Source organism: Ictalurus punctatus, chromosome 19 (assembly GCF_001660625.3).
Source record: "Ictalurus punctatus breed USDA103 chromosome 19, Coco_2.0, whole genome shotgun sequence".
NCBI classification, from domain to species: Eukaryota; Metazoa; Chordata; class Actinopteri; order Siluriformes; family Ictaluridae; genus Ictalurus; species Ictalurus punctatus.
In genome coordinates this window covers 15368580-15392106 of record NC_030434.2, presented here as the reverse complement: position 1 = coordinate 15392106, position 23527 = coordinate 15368580, and the positions used below count along the sequence as shown (strand labels likewise).

General features: G+C 38.3%; 1 protein-coding gene across 3 annotated transcripts in view; it reads left to right on the top strand.

Moving 5' to 3' along the window:
- Positions 1-1046: 1046 nt before the first annotated feature.
- The window catches only part of ano2b (anoctamin 2b), a 42480-nt gene continuing 19999 nt past the window's right edge, over positions 1047-23527 (top strand). Inside the window, exons 1-17 of one of the 3 annotated variants that reach the window (XM_017493728.3) lie at positions 1047-1401; positions 2060-2095; positions 3015-3115; positions 5173-5324; positions 6597-6926; positions 13041-13139; positions 13479-13633; positions 13803-13857; positions 14115-14166; positions 14764-14819; positions 14979-15026; positions 15110-15174; positions 15318-15452; positions 15977-16137; positions 16920-17002; positions 17320-17403; positions 18054-18140. In XM_017493728.3, the coding sequence (XP_017349217.1) occupies positions 3079-3115; positions 5173-5324; positions 6597-6926; positions 13041-13139; positions 13479-13633; positions 13803-13857; positions 14115-14166; positions 14764-14819; positions 14979-15026; positions 15110-15174; positions 15318-15452; positions 15977-16137; positions 16920-17002; positions 17320-17403; positions 18054-18140 (1599 nt within the window). In that variant the 5' untranslated portion in view covers positions 1047-1401; positions 2060-2095; positions 3015-3078. Of the gene's footprint in view, positions 1402-2059; positions 2100-3014; positions 3116-5172; positions 5325-6596; positions 6927-13040; positions 13140-13478; positions 13634-13802; positions 13858-14114; positions 14167-14763; positions 14820-14978; positions 15027-15109; positions 15175-15317; positions 15453-15976; positions 16138-16919; positions 17003-17319; positions 17404-18053; positions 18141-23527 lie in introns of all 3 variants that reach the window. The other 2 variants (XM_017493727.3, XM_047162147.2) reach the window with 2 other exon arrangements.

Genomic DNA, 23527 nt, shown 5'->3' with positions numbered 1-23527 from the left:
TGTGAAATACAGGGAGAATGTGTCAACTGACCATTCATAGTTTTGAATCATCACTCCTCACACTGACCTTTTGTCACAGGAAGTAACTATGGTCAAATCCATTAAAAATGAATCCATTAAACACACACACAGCGCGCGTGTGCGGGTAGCTTTCTGTAGTACCATTATTTTTCACCAGGGGGCTGCAGCTGAGAGGTTGAAAACCTTTTAGATTTTCAATGAATGTCAAGCAATAAATATTATTTACCAGTGGATATTATTTCCAACGTTACACTGCAATCCAAACTTGTCAAGCGTTATCAACGCTCTTGTTTTAAAAAAGTATTAAACAGGGATAAAGACAGATTTCAGACTATATACTTTTCTGTGTGCAAAGTTAATTGAACAGTTGTGTGAATGCTGTGAAGAGTAAGCATGTCATTGAAGCACATCAGCTGAGGATTTTTGATGCCCCCCCCCCGTTGCTCGTTGGCTTTGAGTGCCTTAAGGTGTTTTCCAGAAGAAAACATTTGAAAAAAGTAATATTTGTGCTGAAATATATCTGCAGCATTTCTGCTGGCTCTATTCACAGGTCCAGATTGCTGCCAGTGACTTATGTTATGTTTATCAGAATAGTCTTGAAAAGTAATTGAGAAAAACAAACATTTCCACACAAATAATAATAGGGCCTATGTTCCTATATATATATATATATATATATATATATATATATATATATATATATATATATATATATATATATAGGCAGTTATACACATGAACGTTGACACTGATGAATGTTACACAGGAAATTAAATTGAAATAGAAGGAAAAGGAGAAGGATATGATAAGGATAAGGGAAAACAATGAGTAGAACTACTAAAAGAGTGAGTCACTGAGAAAGTTACTAAGCCAAACGGATTGTTTATGAGAGTCCTAATAAGCTCACAGAGAAGAGACAGAAAAAAACAGGTGTAGGTTATGAGCAGGCGCTGTCAGGGTGGAGCTGCCGCAGGAGAACCAATCAGAAGCAGATTAGTCTGTATGCGACACCTCAGGGGGAGCTAGAAATGTTTGAGGTCAAAAAATCTTGCTTGTTGAAGAGGCGAATAAGAACGGTGTTCTTTAATATCCTAATAAAACATGCTAAGAAAATACAGCATTTTAAAATAAAAACTCAATTGGGCAGTGGTACAAGTGCTCACTTAGGACCTTTGAGCCACCAGCCATATATATGTGTATATATACTCATATCAAACATTGAGGGGGGGGCACCGTGATCTCAGTGACTTTGCCCGGGTTGGTGTGAGTAGAATTTGCACAGAATGGTGCAGAAAACAAAAAACATCCAATTTTCTGAAAGAAATGCCTGATTGATGAGAGAGATCCGAGGAGAATAGCCAGGCTGACAGTCAATCTACAGTAAGTGCAAAAACCACTCTTTACAAATTATTGTGAATTTCCCCAAGGTGTGCGCATTGTACCCTGCAATGGAGCGGCATGGCATCCAGGACAACATTCCAATTTAATTTGTGAGAGTGAACCAAACACTTCCATATTCTTCCCCTTGAGGGAGCCAAAGACCCCCCTAATCTCCATACACATCATCTCTGGAAAATTCCAAGTACCAAAATGTTGACAACACCCTACAGACTTAAATCTTTTATAAATGTAATTATATCAAATAATGTTGTATATTCAGGATTGTAGTGAGCTTGGCTATACAGTCCTGGGTTTTTAGGATTAGATCCAGATAGCAGAAAGGATTAAAAGTTGTTTGGCGGTAGGCTATATAATATTACTAATAATGTGTAGAAAACTGAGCTAATATTAGTTTTGTCCTTTGTGCATTTTGTATATGATCACATTGTTTGTTACTGCTCAAATAATCTTGTACATAGCAATGGACATGAACCTCTTTTTTGTAATTTAATCCTCACCAGTTAACAGCTCCTTTCATGGGGTCCACCATTGTGAAATGTAACCCTAGTATAAAAATGAAGAGGATGCTCAGGATCAATTGGCAGCCATGCTTTTGAAGAGTTAAAATGTAGCTTTTTTTTTCATTCTTGTTTCCAAGGGAAAATCAACTGAATCGAGAGCATCTGCCGAGCTGGTGGGTGAGCTTTTTAAGAATAAATTTATTTGTACAACTTTGGAACGTGTACATTTCAGTTTCATATTTGCCATAATTTACTGCTGGTTTGCATGTGACTAGATGGTAGATTTAAGTGTAAAATGAAAAATAATTTTTTAAAAAGTAAAATCAACTCAAATAAATAGCCTTTTCATAAAGCATGTGAATGATGGAGAGATGAGATGTTTACATGGTAAGGTAGTAGGGACAAATGAAAATATTTTTGGGGTGTTTGATATATGATCCCATACTGTATGTTAACTCAACTTTGTTTCGGTGCACCATATATTTTGTTATAAAACCTTGTGATGGTCTTCTGATAAACTGCTTGTGTTTCACAGGCTTTCTAATATTCCTAAAGTGTAGTAGTATCATGTAGCTCTGACTAATTAGCCATGCTGACTAATAAAACCTCAGTGCACATATGTCAGTCAAAGAGCCTAATCAAGCCAAATAAAGTCTGTGACATAGTGTATTTCCTCGAAGTTGGGATAAGGGTTCCACGAAAAGCAGGCACAGACTGCCTTAATATTTAATCACAGAGATATTTAACAGGTGAATAGTGTAATGAGACACTATCCCACATCATACAGCAGCAGGGGATGAGATGTTCTTGGTTCAAGTCTTATATTGAAGAGATTATATGTTTTAACTTTTGATTTTCGGGGGGTGGGGGGGGGGATCTTACTGAGAGCTTTTCAGAATGAAATTTTTTATTATTTACTATTTACAGCTAATCAGTTTAGCTAAAGTTTGAATCTGGAATTTGTCATGGACTTTGTTCACTTGTTACTAAACCAGGACAAACATTCCTGGCAATTAGTCCAAGTTCGGTGTGGCCATAAGTTTCCTCTAAAGCAGACATGGTATTAACTGCTCCAACCCTCTGTGATTTAAGCCTGGACAAAGCTAAGAGCGGATTTTGCGCCCTGACGGTAACAAAGTGTCCTCAGACCTGCAACATGGCTATGAACAGCCCAGGATCACCGACACAGCACGGTAAGTGTATGTCTCTCCAATTAGACAATAATTGAGCAGACAGTGTTTGGTCATCTTATAGTGGTTATATTTGTTTATTCTGGGCAATGATGGACTAAAAGTAAAAATACCTGTATATTCCTGCAAATGTGGTTGTGCATCTAAAAATTTAAAGTACTTGTAGTAAAATGTTTTACTGCATCACAGTAAAAGTAAATAGGAAATATGTATTGCATAATTTTAGATATAACATTTACGCTAATATGAGTTTCTTTTTACATGAATAGTCAGTGATTTTGTGTTGTTTTTTTTGTTTTGTTTTTTTAACTTACGATTCACTCGTTTTAAATTTGCAGTTTATTTGCTCATAAAATGAATGTGCCAGAAAAAATGCAGTGGAGTTAAATGTATAACAAATCTCCAGTAAATGTAGTGGAGTAATACTATTTAAAATGTAAATAATGCATAAAAGTGAAGTATTAGTGTTTTTATTTACACTGACTTGTTACTGTAGTTTTCCCTAATTTAACTGCTAATAGTGATAATGTAGCACACTTCTGGATCAATCCCAACAGATTAAATTACAGGTGATGAACTGCAACAGATGTACGCAGCCAAATTTATTATATATTATAAATGCAGAATCCTCGATGTTAATGAATGAATAATAAATAAATAAATAAATTGAGTAAGCATTAATTTTTTTTTAAATTAGCAATGATGAGCCTAAGAATTTGGTTACACATGCCACAAGCTATTAACGCCTCAAGCGTGTAATGATTAACACTGCCTGATTCGTAACATCTTCGTCTTGAGTTGTTTAGCCAAGCCTTAACTTGGCAGTCTCCTTCATGCATTTCTTGTTTTCTAGAATTTCTGACTTCAGAGTCTTCAACAACAATGTAGGCTCAGTTGGATTTAAAGCAGAATCACAATGTTTGGGCATTTTATCCTATAGACTTCATAATTCATTCCAGCATGATAATCACCAGTCACATCACTAATAAAATACGGTGAGCCTCTTACATAAGCAGCCATGCATGACCAAACTATAACGCTGTGTCAACCATGCCCCACATATGAGGCATAGCATTTTGGATAATTTCCAATCACTTTGTTTACTCTCTCTCTCTCTCTCTCTCCCTCTCTCTGTGTCCTTTTCTTCACTTTGATAATAGTTTATCTTCACTTTGTGTGTCCCTAAAACTGATTTGTATTCTTTTGTCATTGAAAACTTCTTTTGTGGTGCTGATGAGAAATGTTTCTCCTCTTGATGTCTTGTTTTGATGAATAGTGATTCACCAGATCTTTTGTATCTTTTATTCATTATATACCTAATTATTTTCTGTTTATTTATTTCTTTTGAATATCTCTACAGTTCTAATGAAGTTTATGTAATTTGTGGATGACTTGGCTATATCAAGCTGCTTACTCAGTGGAATAACTTTTTTTTTTTTTTTCAAGACATTCCACACATTTTGATTTTGTAATATCCAGTTGCTTTGTTCCAACTGCATTCGACCTTCTGAGCTCCAAAAACAAATGATCAAATCAGATCAAAATATTTAAAATGGGTTGCTTTCCACTCTAATCTGGTCTCTAATTTAAATTTAGTTTTTTAGGTTCTATCACAAATCAGGTAGAAGCCCAGACCATGTCTACAACCCATACTGCGTTCTAACACTTAAACCATAGGACTAAAGACTATAAATTTTTGTGCCCCAGAATAAAACAGAAAAACATCATCCAAAAATTTGTCAGTTTGTCCACATATTTATATTATGTATGTGGAAAAACTTAACTTATCAAGCAATAGGAATAACACATTTCCTACCCTTATACTTGCTTCTCACAAATATTGTTAAATGTTTACTATTTCTATACTATTCAGTGATAAAAAATTCTCATTTTATGTAGGCTGGAGAAACATTTCCAGTTTGCTGAGCCTCATTTTTGGGTATCTATCCATGGTGCTGAAAATGAAGCTCAATAACTGAACGTCCACTCTCAAGCAAAATCATCTTTTATAAAGCTTTCAACATTTAGACGCCTATTAAAAGCCTTTCTCTGCTGTACAGAAACAAGGAACAATACAACATATCAGTTGAAGATGAATGTGGCTGAGCCTGAATCCAGCTCCATCCACAGCGATAGACTGTTCAGCATAGCCAGAGAACTTTCTGGAATGGGGCTTGATGCGTTTGACTACATGGAGGAGAGTTCACACTCGGTGAGCTACATTCACTTGCTTCTTATTTGACACCTGTTCTTAAAAACAGTCATTATTTTATATTATTGATAAAGTACTACTTTTTTGTTATTGTGGTTTAGATGAATCCCAACTAATTCAAGTCAAATAGACTAATATAAATAAGCTATAAGAGCTCAATAATAAACAGAGCCTTTATGTATCGCATATAAATTACTGTGACATTCTTTTTTCACATATCCCAACTGTTGTGAAGTTGTGGCCAGACATGATACAGGGCAGACTGTGTTCAGGGCCTTGCTCAAGGGCCCAAGAGTAACATCTTGGCAGTGCTTGGGCTTGAACCCCTAACCGTCTGATCAATAACACAGAGCCTTAACCATTGAGCCACCGCTGTCATTTACATCCATTTGCTCCATTTCCATGGACCCTTTTCAGCCACTGTCGGTTTATAAACCTATTCTATTCCATATAAACCAGCTCAAACTAACTTTGCCCAATTATATTTGTCATCCCAATGCGATATTCCAGGCGTATGTTATTTAAACAGCTCAGTATTTTTGGGAAACGTCTTAATCTGGCAACGCTGCGCTTGAGGATGCACAGGTGTCTCTGGAATTAAGAGAGTGACGAATCACAAGTTTCTATGGAGATGCTGTAGTTGCGCGAGAGCCTCGCCTCGCCGCGCCTCGCGCATCCTAGTCAGCCTCGTCAGTGGCGAGCAGTGCCAAAACTCTACATGCGGGAGGGTTTCTCTTGTGTAGAATCAAGGCTTTCATTTGACTCCGAGCGAGGATGGCGAGTGGCGTGTCTCTTCGAGGTGATTAGGGTGTGGACACGTTCTGAATAAAGTAGGCGTTTAGTCGCGCAGAAGAAGGAGCGATTCAGTTCGCTGTGTGTTTCTTTCTCTCTGGTCTCCGTTAAGAGCTCAAAGAACATGCTACACACTGACAAGCTCCCCGTAAGTACTGTTTCTTTCCTAACTAACTCAACATGTTGGCTCAGTTTGACTGTATTAAGGATAGTATTGAATTATCTGTAATAAGGTTGGTGATTTTTAACGCATCCAACCTTGAAGGAAAGGTGTTCCCAACCAGTGCTGCTCTCCTCCTCTATCAGGCTATATTTGAGTCTATTGAGAGCAGCTAAATTAGAAATAGCAATAGACTGACCTACATCCATGCCTATCATCACCGCACGAGCCCCCCACCCTCATAGCTTCCCTCTGATGTGAATTTGATGTGCACTCAAAACAGAGAGGACCAGCATTTACACTTTTGCCACCCGCTTCAGGTGGTCAACAACTTCTTGGACGGCATGGGGCACGAGCCGGGCAAAGGGCTGTACTTTGCTGATGGGAAGAGGAAGGTGGACTATGTGCTGGTGTACCGGGTAACATCAGTGGGTCAGGACTCCCCAGGACAGCACCGGCTCTCTGTCATCTCGAACGGGAGCTTTCCCCAGCCAGGGAGCAAAGAGGCTGAAGCGGTGAAGGAGGACGACGCTGAGGTCGTGGTGGACATGGGACAGACTGATCCGGCCGAGTGTGACAAACTCAGGATCCGAGATGAGTTCGAGACCCACCTGAGAGATGCAGGACTGCACATTGAGCGTGATAACGAGGTGGGTGAAGGTTAATTCGCTGCATCACACTTGAACTCTCCTGAGTAATAGGACAGTTTCTGTTGACTCTTTCTGTTATGGTGACAATCTGAGTTTGGCCAAATGTTACTTTGCTCTAGTTGCATTTACAACCTGAGAATAGAACAAAACGCACCCCTGAAAGCAATAGCTGGCGTGGGTTTTTGAGTAAAGGGTTGACATTGAATATTAAAATGGTTTAGATGGAATGATTTTATTCAGCATCGGTAGCTTTGAATCCTTTCAGATGGAATGGTTTTCATGATGCTGTAGGGAGGCATGTGTTTTTTTGTTTGTTTGTTTTTTTTTATTTTATTTTTATTTTTTTTTATTTTTTCTGTCTCTGGGCTCCAGCCAGAGAATTACACTAAAGAAGAATGTTGATACTTTAGTGTGAATATATTGCATATTTGTCAAGGCTGTTTTGTTCATCAGCATGATTTGGTCTGTACTGTTGAGAGATTTCATTTCATGTCAGCTCTTCTAGAACCACTGCTTCACAAAATACACCAGAGTGGAATTTCTGTGTGTGTGGGTGTTTGGTTTGGGCTACTCCTTTTGGCTGTCTCTTCTGATTGCACTGGGACTTCTGCCAGGTTTTCCAAAAAAACCTGTTTATTTGGCAGCATAATGGTTTCGGAGGCCAAAAGAGCAGCTTTGTTTCACATTGTAAACCCCTGTTATTATAGATGATTTATTATTAATCATCCTTGTTGAATTATTATTGTCAGTCATTTGCATGCTTATTCTGGGCGTTTATTTAATACAGTATAACTTGAATATATTACAAAAAGCATATTTAAAACTCATCCTACAACTGATCAAAAGCAGTTTTATTTGATAAACAGGAGCCTGGTGTGAGAGATGTACATATATGATTATTATAGGGATGGATGAATGTTTACAGTTCTAGTAATTAGTTTATATTGTATTGGATTCCTGGATAAATGATGGCTGTTTTAGAACATGAAATAAGCTGAAATGATGGTGGGTTTGAAGAAATCTGAAGAAGACTGTCAAAGATAACCGCAGTAATTATGTAATATTTTAATATGCCCCTAGTATTGGATGACAACTGACATGCTCCCTTTTTCTATTTTTTGTATATTTCTGAATTTACACTTACAGTTTAGATATTAGATTGGGGAGCACTTAAAGAATATTATGAGCCTGCATTACTGCATTAACCATGTAAATCTTTGCATCAAAATAAGACCTTGGTGACAGGAATTGAGCATTAATTGTTCAAACATTAACTATAGTTGAATAGACTTAAAATGTATAAAGGAGTTAATGACTCACCATAAGGTGCAAACAACAAATGCTTTAGCTAAGCTCATAAATAATTGTGGCCGGCAAAAATATTAATTATGATTAAAATATGTTTAATTGTGCTGCCCAGTATTCCAAGACAAACACCAGATTAGATGAATTTTTTTTTTTTTTAACATCCCACATCACACTTCAGTATGTAAGTGTAAGACTGTAAGACCATTTCATAACTCTGAAATGGAAGACATTGAGAACAAAAGCATGACCATCAATATAACGATGTTTAACAGCTGGACACGTATTTTCTGCTTAATCCTTTATATCACTGTTGGATATAGGTCACCTTGTCAGTATCCTTAATCAAAAAAGATTTTAAAAGCGTAGCACGTCAATAAAGAGTGTACTGCACATCTCTCACTACTAACTGGTAAATAAAGTCTCCGGAGCATTAAGCAGAGACTTTTTAACATTTCACTTTGCTTAATGCAGGATGGATGATTGATAAGCAATAATCATTATTAAAATAGAAATGCAATGTTTTTTTCTGAAGGGTAAATCCACTGCTTTGCTGCCCATTGGCGTGTTCAAATGAGAACTGTCCAAGCTGTATGGTCCAGTTATGGAGTATAAAGCTGTCTACATTTAATTTTTACCTAATGCCATGTAAAATTGTTTGTTGTTATAGTAATGTTCACCTCAAGGCATTTATATCACCACACATTTATAGGCTTTTTTACGTGTAGAAGTATTATCCCGAAGTATTATCTCAATATCTGGCTCTCTATATTAAAACATGCAGTTTGAGTAATACGTTTAGATGTATAGTACAAGGTTACGAATATCTGAATGAGTGGTTAATCCCTACATTGTGGCATTTCTCAATCAACTTTTTTTTTGTTGCTATATTCATATATTCCAGTCTTCCTGAGCTGTGAGCCATTGAAGACTTCAGAATGATCTAGTATCTCCATTTTCTCCATTCCTGTTTATTCATAATTCTTAACTAACAAAATGACGAAAATGACGGTATTCTATACTTTAACAGCATCTGGATAACAATGGCAATGAGGATGCAGGATTGTAAGGTCTATACTCTTTAGAACAACCTTTATAGTGGCACTGTTACAGCGGTGTTGAAGAAATCTCTTGTGTTGTGAAGTGCCTTAATGTTATTCCAGATTGGAACAGGATTTGGAGCATCAGTTGAAACTTATTACTCATGCTGACTGTTCTCATGAGTTTACCATTGCTATTACTTTTTTGGATTATGGAAACAAATAGTCAAAACCTCAGTTTTAAAGATCTTGTATATTGTGTTACAATAAATCAGCTGTCCTCAGTTTCAGACAGTTTGAGGAGGTGTAGCTACTGCAGACACATTTATATACATATTACATCACAAACCCTATGAAGACTAGGCACTGATTTGGGGATAGACCATTGACTACGGTTATGTCCCTTAATGTTTGCAGAGTTGAGATTTCTGGATGCTCAACATATATGCTGTTTTGATTGATGTTGGTTGAATTAGGTGTAAATCATATTTTAAAAATCAAATGATTGCAACTACATTTAATTTTAGGGGCAAGTATATTTTTATTCTCATCGTGGAAGACACTTGGCCACCTCTTTACTGTGGCAGAATGTGCAGCCGCCTTTTCCTAGTTGCTGTTCATGACTGACAAGACTAAATAAGCATCTTAATCTGAGTACAAGTGTGAAATGTAAAACACTGTCAGGTCAGAAATAGTGAAAACTGCAAGCTTAATCTGGATTAAAAAGGAGGTACTAATGTTGTATCTGGTTTGTTAGCTATATCTTGCTTAGCTGGCTTCAGCTCCATGCTCATAAATATTAATACAGTCATTGTTTACTATTGATGGCTATATTTACTAATGAGGGTCACTGAAACTGTTGCAGTACTAGTGGAACTGTATACTGTATGAAACTGTGTTTTAAAAAAAATATTATTCATGCACCCTGACAGACTTTTAAAGAGAGATTTTTATTTCACCTAAAGTGCGAACTTGGAGGAGGACTGCAGGGTTTAGGGCACCATTTGGGAGATGGTCAGACCAAGCACTCATTTTGAGCTAACCTATAACGTCCGTAACCATAGTGACAACCACAGAGAAATACTAAAATAGAATAGTAATGAAAATAGAATAAATTTGTCCCATCTGATTTCCAGATTTCCAGTAATAACTGGACCAGTTATTCTGTTCATTCTGGTACCTGGATTTCTCACTCGTTTACAGAAGGAAACTGCTTGTTGGTTAATAAGAATCAGTGTGTTGGCTAATAAGTAAGAGTGATGTGGATACAACACCATGCACATTTTTTTTATATATAAAAACCGTTAACAACACTACAATAATGCTAAATTATATTTGTGAATATGTTGTGTATTAAGTATTATATAAATATTACCTTCTTTGTTTTCCCCCATGTTTGTAACCTAAGACCTTTTGGTGTGGCTGAATTTAAAGGATGGTGATACATTTGATATATTATGTAAATACTACTAAATACTTGAGGTTGCAGACTGTAAATTATTCACCTCATGTAATGACTGCAATCTGAACACCAAACTTCTCCTTTCACCTGAGTGTCAAGAGCTATGACCTCATCAATTTTATCATTGTTGATTTAAAAAAAAATGTTCTTTTTCTTAATAGGTCTGTTTTATGACCATCATTATCATTAGATTACGATTTCATCATCAGTCAGAGACACATGTTGGGTTTTTTTTTCTTTTCTTTTTCCTTGTTCATATTCTTTCACTGACTGCCCTTTATTTCTGCTTAATTATTGCAAATGTCAAAGACAGGATTCACCCCATCATGTGGAGACACTTCCACTTTTGAGTCTTTGGAAGCCCCTTAAATGTCAGCCACAGCCGGTTTCTGTAACGAAGGCTCCCCCTCAGCCCAGGCTAAAATCGACCTAATTGCCTTACCCTGCTGAGATGAAGTACTAATTGGAATATGTTATCCTAATTAACCTTCTCAGATCCACATGTTATTTTTATCTCACTTTTGTGTGGTGTGTGTGTGTGTGTTGAGGGGACATAAAAAAAATGGGAGTGCTAGGGTCACCTGTTCTTCTTCCTCTCTGAACAACCGCTTATTCGTTGCTCATGCCATGCCATAGCTGAGTATCAAGTTACCATCATCTCTGTGGAGAGGAGGGCACTTTGGGGTCCTGTTACCAGAGTATAACGCATTACAAAGTCATTGCAGTCCAATGACTTTTTCTGATAATGCAGTAATGTAACGCATTACATTTTAAATTGATGTCATTTATTACAGTTACTCATGTCAACAAAATTACGTCATTTCCATTTCAAATTTATTGTTAAGAAAGCAATATTATGAAAAATGCATTTTTAAAATAAATCATGTGGGCCTGGGCATTGGGGGCTTTAGCCCTGAATAATTCTCCACTTGGAGCAGTTTGTCACTACGTAACTGAACGTCAGTAAAAGAAGATGGTGGTGTTGCAATATTATAATATTCAGTGAACGGAAACGAGACCAATCAGACAGGGTTTACAGGAAAATACGTGGAAACACTCGTATCTTATTGGCTGACAGTCTCTCAATTCTGCCAAACAGTAGCTCACACAGTCACAGTGAGAAAAAATGGATATACGCTGATAAAAAAAAATATATATAATAATAATTTTAAACTAGTAAAGGGGTTGAAACTGAAACAGTAACATCCACTCATTCTAAGCAGGAAAACAAGGTGTGTAAATGTCTATATGAGTTCCAGTTTACGTGAACATGATATTAGTAGAGCATAAGGAAAGATAATGTACTTCACATGGCACAGAAAACTTTTATATTTTATCTGTCTGGTAGTCCTACAAACAGTAACAACACCCAGGGCAAGTTTTATTATAAATCCCACTTTTCTGATCATGTCATACATTTGACATGTTATAATTACACAAAGAACTATGAGTTTCAAATACACTTTGTAGTGTATTTTTGTAGGTTTGATAGGTTTTGAATGTAACTTGAAAGTAAAATAATTAGTAATCTGATTCCTTTTTACATGCGGTAATCAACAATTTTAAAGTGTCATGGATTACTTTTCTTGAATAACTTATCCAAAACTGCATGTTACACAACACACACACACACACACACACACACACACACACACACACACACACACACTGTTTTACCTAACAGAAGTTTACATAACTATTCACTATGTCTCAGTAGGGATATGTTGGATAAAGTGACCTGTTACTTCCATTCGTAACTGTGATCTACATGCAAAATATTTTTTAACACATAATTAATCCCCCAGGGAGAACCTGGAGTGCACCCAACGAAAGCACTGCCCAGCATCGCAGAGACGAGCTCACCAGCTGGGACCCAGGTTATGCCAGCTAACATAAGGTTTACCAGAGGACACAGTTGCTCAAGATCTCACAGAGAAGGGTGTTTGACAATGGAGCATGACCAGTGGTACAAAAGGATGCATTAGCAGAGTTTCTGAAGAGAATAGGTTGTCGTTGTCCTGTGTCGCTTCTATGTTTTGAAAGAGATGAGGTTTCGAAATTAAATGGAGGGTAGAAATAAAGAAATAAAAAAATGTTCAAAGTAATTAATAGGTCAGTGGTGAATTTCATTTCAGCATATGATGGTTTAAAACCCACTCCAGTCATTATTATAACAAATTCTCATATTTTGAACAGTCTTAAGGTTTAGACTGTTTCTAGTAGATATTTGACTTGGGACTGTTGGAAAATACAACTTTCCCGAAGCTCTCTTTCTTGACTGAAGCTCTCTCTATGTTTCTCCCTCAGCACAAGGTCTATGGGCAGGGATTTGTCCGGCTACATGCCCCTTGGCAGGTGCTAAGCAGAGAGGCAGAGTTTCTCAAGATCAAGGTGCCCACCAAAAAGGTGTGTCATTTCTGTTCATTTTGTTCTGGAGCTGTCTACCTCCACAGAGCTTTCCTTCATACTGTACTAGAGTGTGGATGTTCAGACCACACGGGAGTCTGTACTGGAGTCTTGTAAACTACCAAGAAACTTTAGATAAGTACCTATGTGTGGATGTGGTTTTGAGAAGGGACAAGTTTTTGACAAGGACCTGTTTCAGTAGATAAAATGTTATACCCACATAATTATTTTTGGACACCCTCCTCTGTATTTACATTGTTTTTATTCTCAGGCCTTGGGTTTATGCATGTAGCTTCCTTTTTCCTTGTACCATGATGTTTTATTGCACATCTCTCCCAGAGCTATGAACTGAAAGAAGAGAAGGGTCTGTCAGCAACTATGAACACAGTGTGGAGGAAGCTGAACCAGCCATTTCAACCCCACATCCCTCAGCTGCAGCAGCAGAGCCGCACAAAGTTCCTCTCTCACAGCTTCTCCCGGGACAAGCTCCATCTGTGAGAAACCTCTGGGGATAATTGGGGGGATGGGTTGGTGGGTAGACTGGTATTTACTGAGATTTCTCTGTGTGCCAAAGGCACCTGAGCAACTCAAAAACATAAACCCTGACTCATTCCATTGGCTACACCTGTCTTGCTCATCCTTATTATACTTGTCTTGTTTCAGGTACAACATCAGTTGCAAGGACACCTTCTTCGACAATGCCACAAGGAGTCGAATTGTGAGTTCTGGTTTCCTGTAGCTGGAAAGGTTGTCTTGTCTTATTTTAATGGCATGGCTGTAGTTAGTTCTCCTGATTGTTATGTGGAGCTCTTGGAATAATGTGGTTATTTACCAGAAGTCTGAGATGACTGCGTTCCCTGTGGACATATTACTAGGAGACAATTCCCCTGAGGCCTTTTCAGGAACACTTTGGCTTGTTTGTCTCTCCCTTTCTCTTGCTTGCTCTCTCACACTCATTCTTTCCCTTCCTCCCAGGTGTATGAAATCCTTAGACGCACAGCCTGCACACGGACCTGCCAAACCATGGGTTAGTAATACGGTAAACGATAACCAATTGTGGCATAGTGTTTGAGGAATCCTGAGAAAATCCAGGCCTGACATCAGAGGTTCAGTGAGCTCAGTGCTGGTGGAGCAGGTGCTGGAGAGGAATCCATATGCTCTCCTGGATCGCACTGCTCGGCAGACGGACATCGCCACAAGCTACAGGGGAATTGAGGCTAGCTAACAGAAGGGGCTGGATTTAGGGTCTCATATCTAGCCTACTCTCTTACTCTCTCACTTCTCCTCTGTCTCATCTACTGTCTAAACTGGGACATGCAATCTTAGGATTGGGCTCAGAAGTGAAGCAGGGTCCATGGGGGGGAGTGGTGGTCCCTCTAGCTTGTTGCTAGGGAGCCATCTTCTTAATTGAGGGCTAATAGTGAGTGTGCGCATGTTGTTCCTTTGAGGACTGATTAATTACTTTGATTAAAGCTTGTGTTCTATATGTCAGCCTCCTTCCATTTTGAAAAGCTAGTGTGCTGCATTCACATAAAGCATGTCACGCAGTCCTGTCATGACAGTCAGATGGTTATCCCTGAGGTAGTGTGTAGTAATATATGGTGATTTTTCTCCTTGCCTATAGGCATCACTACATTAATAGCTAAAGGGGTGTATGACTCTGCCTTCCCTCTGCATGATGTAAGTTGATTCTACACATCTAAAACTCTTCATGCTTATGCGACCCATTTACTGACTAGTAAATGAAGTGTGTTCTGCCTTTAGTAATATGTAAAGGTATTCTGCCTTTAGTACATTCAGTGGTGTTAATGTGTTGCTTTTCTAATTGTATGCCTGCAGGGAGACTTTAAGGACTCTAGGCAAGCAGAACAGAAGAATGAGAGACAGGTGAGTATCAATTTAATTGTATATACTAATCGATCACAATGTCATGTGTAGTCATGAATCCTGAACTCTTCTAATTGTTCCAGCTGTTACATGATGAATGGGCAAGATATGGAGCATTTTATAAATATCAGCCTATTGATCTTATCAGGTACGTTCATTTTTTAAATTTTATTTTATTTATAACTTTACATATTGTTCCTCACCAGATATTATGACTGCTTTTTGGTGTTTATTTACATGACTATGGTTTCTGGAAGCTTTTGCTCTTCTTACTTTTACTTTTGCCCTCAGAAAATACTTTGGGGAGAAGATAGGCCTGTACTTTGCCTGGCTTGGGGTATACACTCAGCTTTTGGCCTTGGCATCTTTGGTAGGCATCATCGTGTTCCTGTACGGCTGTTTCACCATCGACACCAATGTTCCTAGGTACGAGATAGTGTTTGGCCACAAGGCATCAGGCTTGAAGTGTGTGGGTGTGAGGATGAAAGGGCCTGGCAGGCCAGCCTGTGGAGGACAGAAGTGTATTCAGAGTGCAATTGTAGGACAATTCTGTACAATACAAATGTTGTTTGGGGTTACTTGTAGTGTACCACGCAGGTGTTGGTGTATATATACAGGGGCATAAAGCAAATCTATTGGTCTTCTAATGAAACGGAGAAGAGCTTTAGTATATCAGATATGATTTTTAGTGATTACACATTTCTGAGGAATATTGTGAACAGAAACACAATTCTGAATACAACGTGAGTCTATTAAGCAGTTTTATTTCTTATGAAGATGACAATCTGTTGACCCATTGATATTAATGAGACATGTGACAAGTTGTGATTAGTTGTTTTGAATTGACTGCATATGATTCACTCAATCATGTCACGGTTGAGGTTGACTGAATGTAGGACTCCACTATGTGCTGTCGGATTGATCTACCTTTTGTCTACTTTTTGTTTCAGTCTGGAGATGTGTGATGAGACACAGAACTTTACTATGTGCCCGCTTTGCGATCGTGTCTGCGATTATTGGCACCTGAGCACAGCCTGCGGCACTGCCCGTGCCAGCCACCTCTTTGACAACCCAGCCACTGTCTTCTTTGCTATCTTCATGTCCCTCTGGGGTAGGCATCATCCTCTTCTCCCCCACCTTATCTTTTATGTTCTTCTTCCATCCTCCCTTCTCAAATCTTCTAAATAAGACCAAACATAACACGGGTCCATTTTTGTACACTGCCACAGCATTCCCTTGCTTTGATGAGTGTAAGACTCAGGTGACAGGCTATGGTAGTAAGCAGATCTGTTGGTGTGTCTCTATGGAGATGGAGATAAAAAAACTTGTGTGTACAGTATGTGTGGGAGATTAACAGTCTGGGTATAGTGTTACCTGTGTCTATCAGTGGCTGCGTGGGCTCAAGGCTCCATCATCGGCCTTTCTCGTGCAGCTTTTGTAAAAGCCCTTTGTCTTTTACTGCTGCATGTGGCATACACGTTATTTTATATGCAGGCACTTACCCTGGAGTTGGGTCGGGGAGGTAGCGAGACATGTGTGCGTGTGTCTGGGTATACAATCATGCACCTGTATCTCTGTGTACCAGTGAATATCAGCAGCTGATATCATTGACGTTCACTCGTGCTTTGCAGACTGATGGTAAACATTTTCTTTAGTTTTGAACCAAGGTGAATGGGATGATACCTCACCCCGGATATTACTACAAATCTAGTTTATAGAAGTGTGTTTGAGCTAAGAGAGACATGACGATTATAAAAGAATATGTAAACGACTGACGTTATTAACAAGTGATGCTCTCATTTTTTTCAATTACATAATGTTTGATTAGTCATCTCATCTCATCTTTCCTCCTTTTCTCCCTTCTCGTATCTTTCTCTTGGTCCCGTCATAAAGCGGTAATGTTTCTGGAGCACTGGAAACGCAGACAAAACAGTTTGAACTACAGCTGGAATATGACAGGAATGGAGGAAGAAGAGGTGTGTGTCTTACACTCACAGTAAACATTTAACAAAATAATGGCCATAGTGCTTACTGTTTTCATTCATCATTTGGTTTTCAATTTGATTTGAATTTGATAACTTCATTTGAATACTGCCCTTTCCATCTTCCCTATATCAGGAACGAGCAAAGGTTTGAGTTTTTTATTTTCTTTTGTAAATCCTCCTCCCCCAAGTTCTCCAAGCTTGGTGTGTGCCCTAGGTTTGCTGTGGATTTTGACCTGTTTGAATGGTTTGAAAGTCTTCCAAATGAAGCCAGTGAATCACATACACACTCACACATAATTTATCTGCAGGAGCATCCCAGGCCTAAATATGAAACATTACTCCTTCAGAAGACACAGAAGAAGAGGAGAAACAAAAAGAAGAGCAAACGTGAGGTGAGCAGTTTTCTTATACGATGCTGAAATCTTTACTGAAATAATCACTGTTTTATTTGCTTTTCTCTACAAACTGTAAGTTTCCTTTGAGTTGTTTTCCCCCTTCAGGACCTAAAACCATAAAAACACCTTAACACATCCTTACCGAAGAGCGCTGCCAAATATTTTTAGCTGTTGCTTTGAATCGTAACTGACCTTAAACAGATGTTTTGCTTTTGCTCTGTGCAGACCTGTCACCGAGGCGTACGGCACTTGCAGTGTATGTTTTCTTTTCTCTGAAGTAATCAGAATGAGGAGTTAGGGGTAGAGGGCTGGTGCCAAACACTGCAAGCTGTCAGCAAAACCCCCATGATTCTCTGCTCTGGCTGCAGTCATTTGGCACCATAACATGAAAGGTTGGTGGGCTGCTCCAGGTTCTGCCATGGCAGAAGGAGTGGGATGAGGGAACGCGGGAGAGAGCGGTAGAGAGGCAGTGAAATGTAAGTAGGTAGGTAGGTAGGTAGAGAAAGGTGAGCAAGCAGTGAAGAGGAGGTGAGAGCTCAGCTTCTCCGTCCATGAGCAGTGCTGGTGTCTGGCTGCCGCTCCTAACCGCTAGTGTTTTTAGTGTTGTTACCTGTTAGTGTGTGATCCGTGGGCTCTGTCTCTTCCAGCCTCAGAAAAGTGTGGAGGAGAGCAGCGATCCAGGCAAGGACAAATGGAGACAGCGGTTGCTGTCTGCCATGGCTGCAGGGAACCCGGTAAATGCTGATCTTTCTCTTTGTTTCTCGCCCACTGTAGTTCCTCTAGAGCAATGATCACCATTCCTGCTGCTGCCCAACAGAATTTAACTCAACCTTAATCCAAAAGATTTGATCCAGCCTATCAGGTAGCCTGATTATCAGGAACTTGTGTGTTTTGATTAGGGTTGAAACAAAATTCTGTCGGAAGGTCACTGCTCTAATCACTGCTCTAGAGCTTCTGCACCTGCTTTCCTGTCACTCTCTCTAACTCTCTTCCTTACTTTGGGGCTGCAAGGTTTTCCCCTCTCCTCTTGTATACTTCTGGCCTCTGGTCCTTACTTTCTTGGTCGCTGGTCTCTGAATATGCTTTTCTGATGCTGCTTTGCTGTCAGTAGCTGATTTTGATTAGTCCTGGATCTGCTCTCTTTAGAATATATGCTAAAGGGGTCTTGATCTTTCATTTTTCCTTTGCCGTGGTTGCAAGTGTTTTCAGTTCAGTTGAAGTCTAGGTGGGGCTTGGGAAGCATATTAGTGTTTTAGTACTTAGCTGGGATCAGAGTAGTGTCATTTTTGTGTGCTGTTTTGTTGGAAAGTATTTTAGTACTTGTGGTACTTGGGTGGGAACAGAGTATTGCTTCTGTGTAATATTTTGTTACACTTTATTTATGTACAGTATATAGAAAACGAAGCTAGATTTGACTGCAGTGTTAGTTGGATAGTTGGATCTGGCAATACCATCTCACTGTGGTATAACGTGCATATAGGTAAGGTAAAAATATTCATCCATGATGTATATAACACACCATAATTTTTACTGCTTGATACACTGATGTACTACATAATACCATTTACTTATTCTGGTCTCAAAACCTTAATGACCCAAATGTTCTGTAACTGTTCTACTGTATGTCACAATACACATCAAGAATTGCCAAGATCAACACAACTCTTCATTCCAATATGACTTTATAAAGTCAAGAAGCGCATTAGTTCCTTTTCTCTGTAAACTTGAAATTTACACTTAAGAAGACATATTCAGTCATGCTTCTTCATGTGTCACTAAGCATGTAAGAGGATTAGAAAGGCCGGAGGGGCCATGCTCTCTGTGCATAGTATAATAATAATAATAATCTCCTTATCCTTTTTATTTTCATTTTTACATTGTTTTCATAAGTGAAAATATATTTACGATATTGTGGTGAAGGTATTTAATTTCCTCAATGAATTAAATATACTCAGTTGTAATATTGGTGGATTTAGTTAAAGATGGATGACTGGCTTGTGTTGGATAACAATTGATGTTTGGTAATGTTAAATATTTATTGTTTATTTGGTGTTTATTGACACCGATGTATTAGAACACAATTTCCCCATACATTTGTTCAACTTTGTATTTTGTTGCATGCAGTGATGACTTATTTATTGGTGTAGTGAGTGACAGATGTTTCCTCTAATGGCTGAGCAATTGTGATAAATGACTATGCTTTAAATTTTGAGCAATATGATTGCAAATCTCATTAAATTTAATTTTCTCTAGCCCTGTTGTATGAAAAAAAACAGAGATATTGTGATATCTTGAAATACTTGGACAAGTTCCCTTAATGGCATTGATTTAGAATTATTCAGGAATGCCTCAAATCTTCTGGTCATTCAAATGTATATTTTTGGAGTTTGGAAATTGATTTCTATTGCACATTTAAAATATGAAGCTTTTTAAAGAACCAAAAAAACGTATCAATTGGTGATATATTAAACATGCTTAACTGTGTAATATGCATTTTAAGACCTTCTCTGTGTGTCCTAACTCTTGAGGTGGCTTTGGCACTGTGTTATGTTTCATAGGCGTTTGGCATGTATATGGCATAATAATCTGTCTACCTCATGTACTAAGTCCCTCAGAGAAAGCATGCTCATACTGAATTAGCTCCATTCTTCAATGCCAAAATTACTGTGTATATATGGACAGCGAGTTGATTCTAGGTCGGCTTTCATTTTTAAAGAGGTGTTATACCCATGAGTCATGGTGTAAAAAGTGGGTTCTCTCTATTACCATTGTGGACACAATGTTTGACCCAACTACAATCAGTTACTAGTGTATGGTACAGAGTTTGCTCATCAGCTTCCACTAACTGCATGGAAGCATAGTAGTATAAAGCGAAGCAGTATATTGTGCTTACATTGCATTTGCCTGCTTGAAGTTTCTTTTTCATTTTTTCATTTTTTAGCTAGTTCTTGACCCTGAGACTTGTATTGTGATCAGATGGCATGTTGACAGTGGCATGCCATCTGACAGGCTGTCAATCATACAGTACAGTGCCCTCCACTATTGGCACCCTTGGTAAATATGAGCAAAGAAGACTGTAAAAAAAAATTGTCTTTAGTGTTGAACCTTTTGATCAACAAATTCACAAAAATACTCTGCTCTCATGGATATCAAACAATTGCAAACAAAACACAGGTTCCCCCCCCAAAAAAAATCTTTGATAAATATATGTGTGCAACAATTATTGGGTCTCTTTTAGTCAATACTTTGTGTTGCCTCACTTTGCCAAGATAATAGCTGAGTTTTCTCCTATAATGCCTGATGAGGTTGGAGAATACATGACAATGGATCTGAGACCATTCCTCCATACAGAATCTCTCCAGATCCTTCACATGTCGAGGTCCATGCTGGTGGACTCTCCATTTCAGTTCACCCCACAGGTTTTCTATGGGTTTCAAGTCAGAGTGGGATGGCCATGGCAGGACCTTGATTTTGTGACAAAATGTCCAGGTCCTCTGGCAGAGAAACAGCCCAAAAACATTAAGGAGCCACCACCATATTTAACCATGACCATGAGGTACTTTTCCATATGGCTACCTCTCTGTGTGCACCAAAACCACCTCTGGTGTTTATTGCCAAAAAGCTCTATTTTGGTTTCATCTGACCATAGAACCCGATCCCAGTTGAAGTTCTAGTAGTGTCTGGCAAACTGAAGATTCTTGAGTTTGTTTTTGGATGAGAGTAGAGGCTTTTTTCATGAAACCCTTCCAAATAACTTGTGGTGATGTAGGTAACTTCAGATTGTAGTTTTGGAGATTTTCTGACCTCAAGGAGCAACTAAATTCTGCAATTCTCCAGCTGTGATCCTTGGAGATTTTTTGGCCACTTGAACAATCATCTTCACAGTGCGTTGAGACAATATAGACACATGTCCAATTCCAGGTTGATTCATAACATTTCCGGTTAACTGGAACTTCTTAGTTATTGCCCTGATGGTGGAAATGGACATTTTCAGTGCTTGTGCTATTTTCTTATAGCCACATCATTTTGTGAAGCTCAACAACCTTTTGCTGCACATCACAGCTATATTCCATGGATTGTTATGAATGACTAAGGGAATTTGGCCTATGTGTTACCTCATATTTATACCCCTGTGAAAGAGGAAGTCATGCTTGAACAAGTTCCTGTTCCTAATAATCCAGGTGTACTAAAAATTGTAAAATATCAATGGGAATATACTTCAAATATATTTTTCTCATATGAATTTGTTGGGGTGCCAATAAGTCTTGTGCACCTATATTTAACAAAGTTTATTTATTTTTTCCTTTTTTGGATAAACCTGTGTTATGTTTGCAGTTGTTTGATATCTGTGAGAGCAGAGTATTTTTGTTAATTTTTTTAACAAAAGATCAAAAGGTTAAACAATAAAGACAATTTTCACAGCCTTCTTTGCTCATATTTACCAAGGGTGCCACTGTATATGCTGTGCGATAACATTTTCAGAAATACTGTCATATGTAAAGTGTATTGAACCTGTCCTGTTATATTTCAAATGTGTGAAATTTCTCAGCTCTCTGTGCCTCTCCATGACAACTGTGTTTCTTGTCAGGCCTGGTCATTTTTTTGACCATTAATCCTTTTTTTTGTTTGTTTTTTTGTTTTTGTTTTTTCTTCAAAGAAGCATTTGTTTGGTATTCTGTCATTTAGTCATTTACTATAGTTTCACATTTATGTACTCACATTTATTTATCTGCAACTCATGGTTTAAATCCATAAGTATGTCTGGTAGCATACAGTGGATATACAATGCCCTCCATTAGTATTGGCACCCTTGGTAAAGAAAAAAATAAAGACAATTTTTCACAACCTTCTTTGCTCATCTTTACCATGGGTGCCAATATTAGTGGAGGACACTGTGTGTGTGCGCGTGCATGTGTGGGAATGGTTGAGGAAATTTGAGGGCAACTGGGGAAAAAAATTGTAAGGTATTTGGCTCTCATAAAGTATTAAGTTTTGATGAATACATTTCTTAAATTTGAACAGAAAATTATGGTTTAATTAAATATAAAGGGAAATGTGTGGTTCTTGGATTTGTTTTTATAAAGTATGCTTTTCTTAAAGTCTTCCTTTCTGCTTAAAGTCTACTTTAGTCTTGCAGCTTTCAGGAGTGTTATGTATATATTCTGGCCAGCAGAGAGAGCTACACCTCAGCCTATTGATCGTATGGAGGACTACGTGTATTTGTTTGTCTATTTGAGGGAGAAGGGCGGAAGAGAGAGGGAGTGCCCTCTCAGCAGGAGAGTCACAGCTCAACACGAGGCAGAACGCCAAACGCAGATTAAACCATAGTTCCTGCCTCATCGTCATGGCAACCCTGTGACATTCAAGCCCCTTTACTTGAACATACATGGGGCTGTTCTAATTTGGTGTTGTTAAAAGCCTTATCACACAGTTATGCCAACTCGGGGATGACTTTAATGAGACGCAACTAGTAGTGACTTCTATAAGTAAAATACAGGAAATTCAGTAAGAGGGCAATAAAGCAAATGTGTAATTGTGTGCTTTCATATTTTTTTATACTTTAACCATATGATTTTTATCTTGTTTCTTTGCATTTATATGTATACTAAAATGTGTACTGTCCTCATCCTGTTTGTTGTTCAGACTACTGTTTGCCCACTGTCTGAAGTGTTTTTTTGTTTGTTTGTTTGTTTGTCACTTGGCTATTGAACCACAAATTGGCTATAAAACTCTGATGGCTTATTCTGAAAAACTATAGACAGTTTGGCTTTCTACAGGTCTAGTTAGGTTTTGTACAAAAGCTCACGGAGTTTGAATAAGTTTGCCTTAATCATATTACGGTCTGATCATAGTGGATGTATCTGAGGCTTTTCTTGCTGGCCATTATATAATGACATTTTACCATTAATCGTTAAAGTTCATCTGCGACCTTGTGCAAACATTTATTGGAGAGAGTGTTTTTTTTTTTTTTTTTTTTTGGTAGCCTTGTACATGGAATGGCTGTATCTGTGAGCCATGACGTGGGTCATTCGGCCTGAGCTGTTTGAAGGAATTAGTGTGTGGGTGTGTGGAAGAGGGATTTATTCTCTCTGTTCTCAACACCCAAAGGTCTTTACTTCAC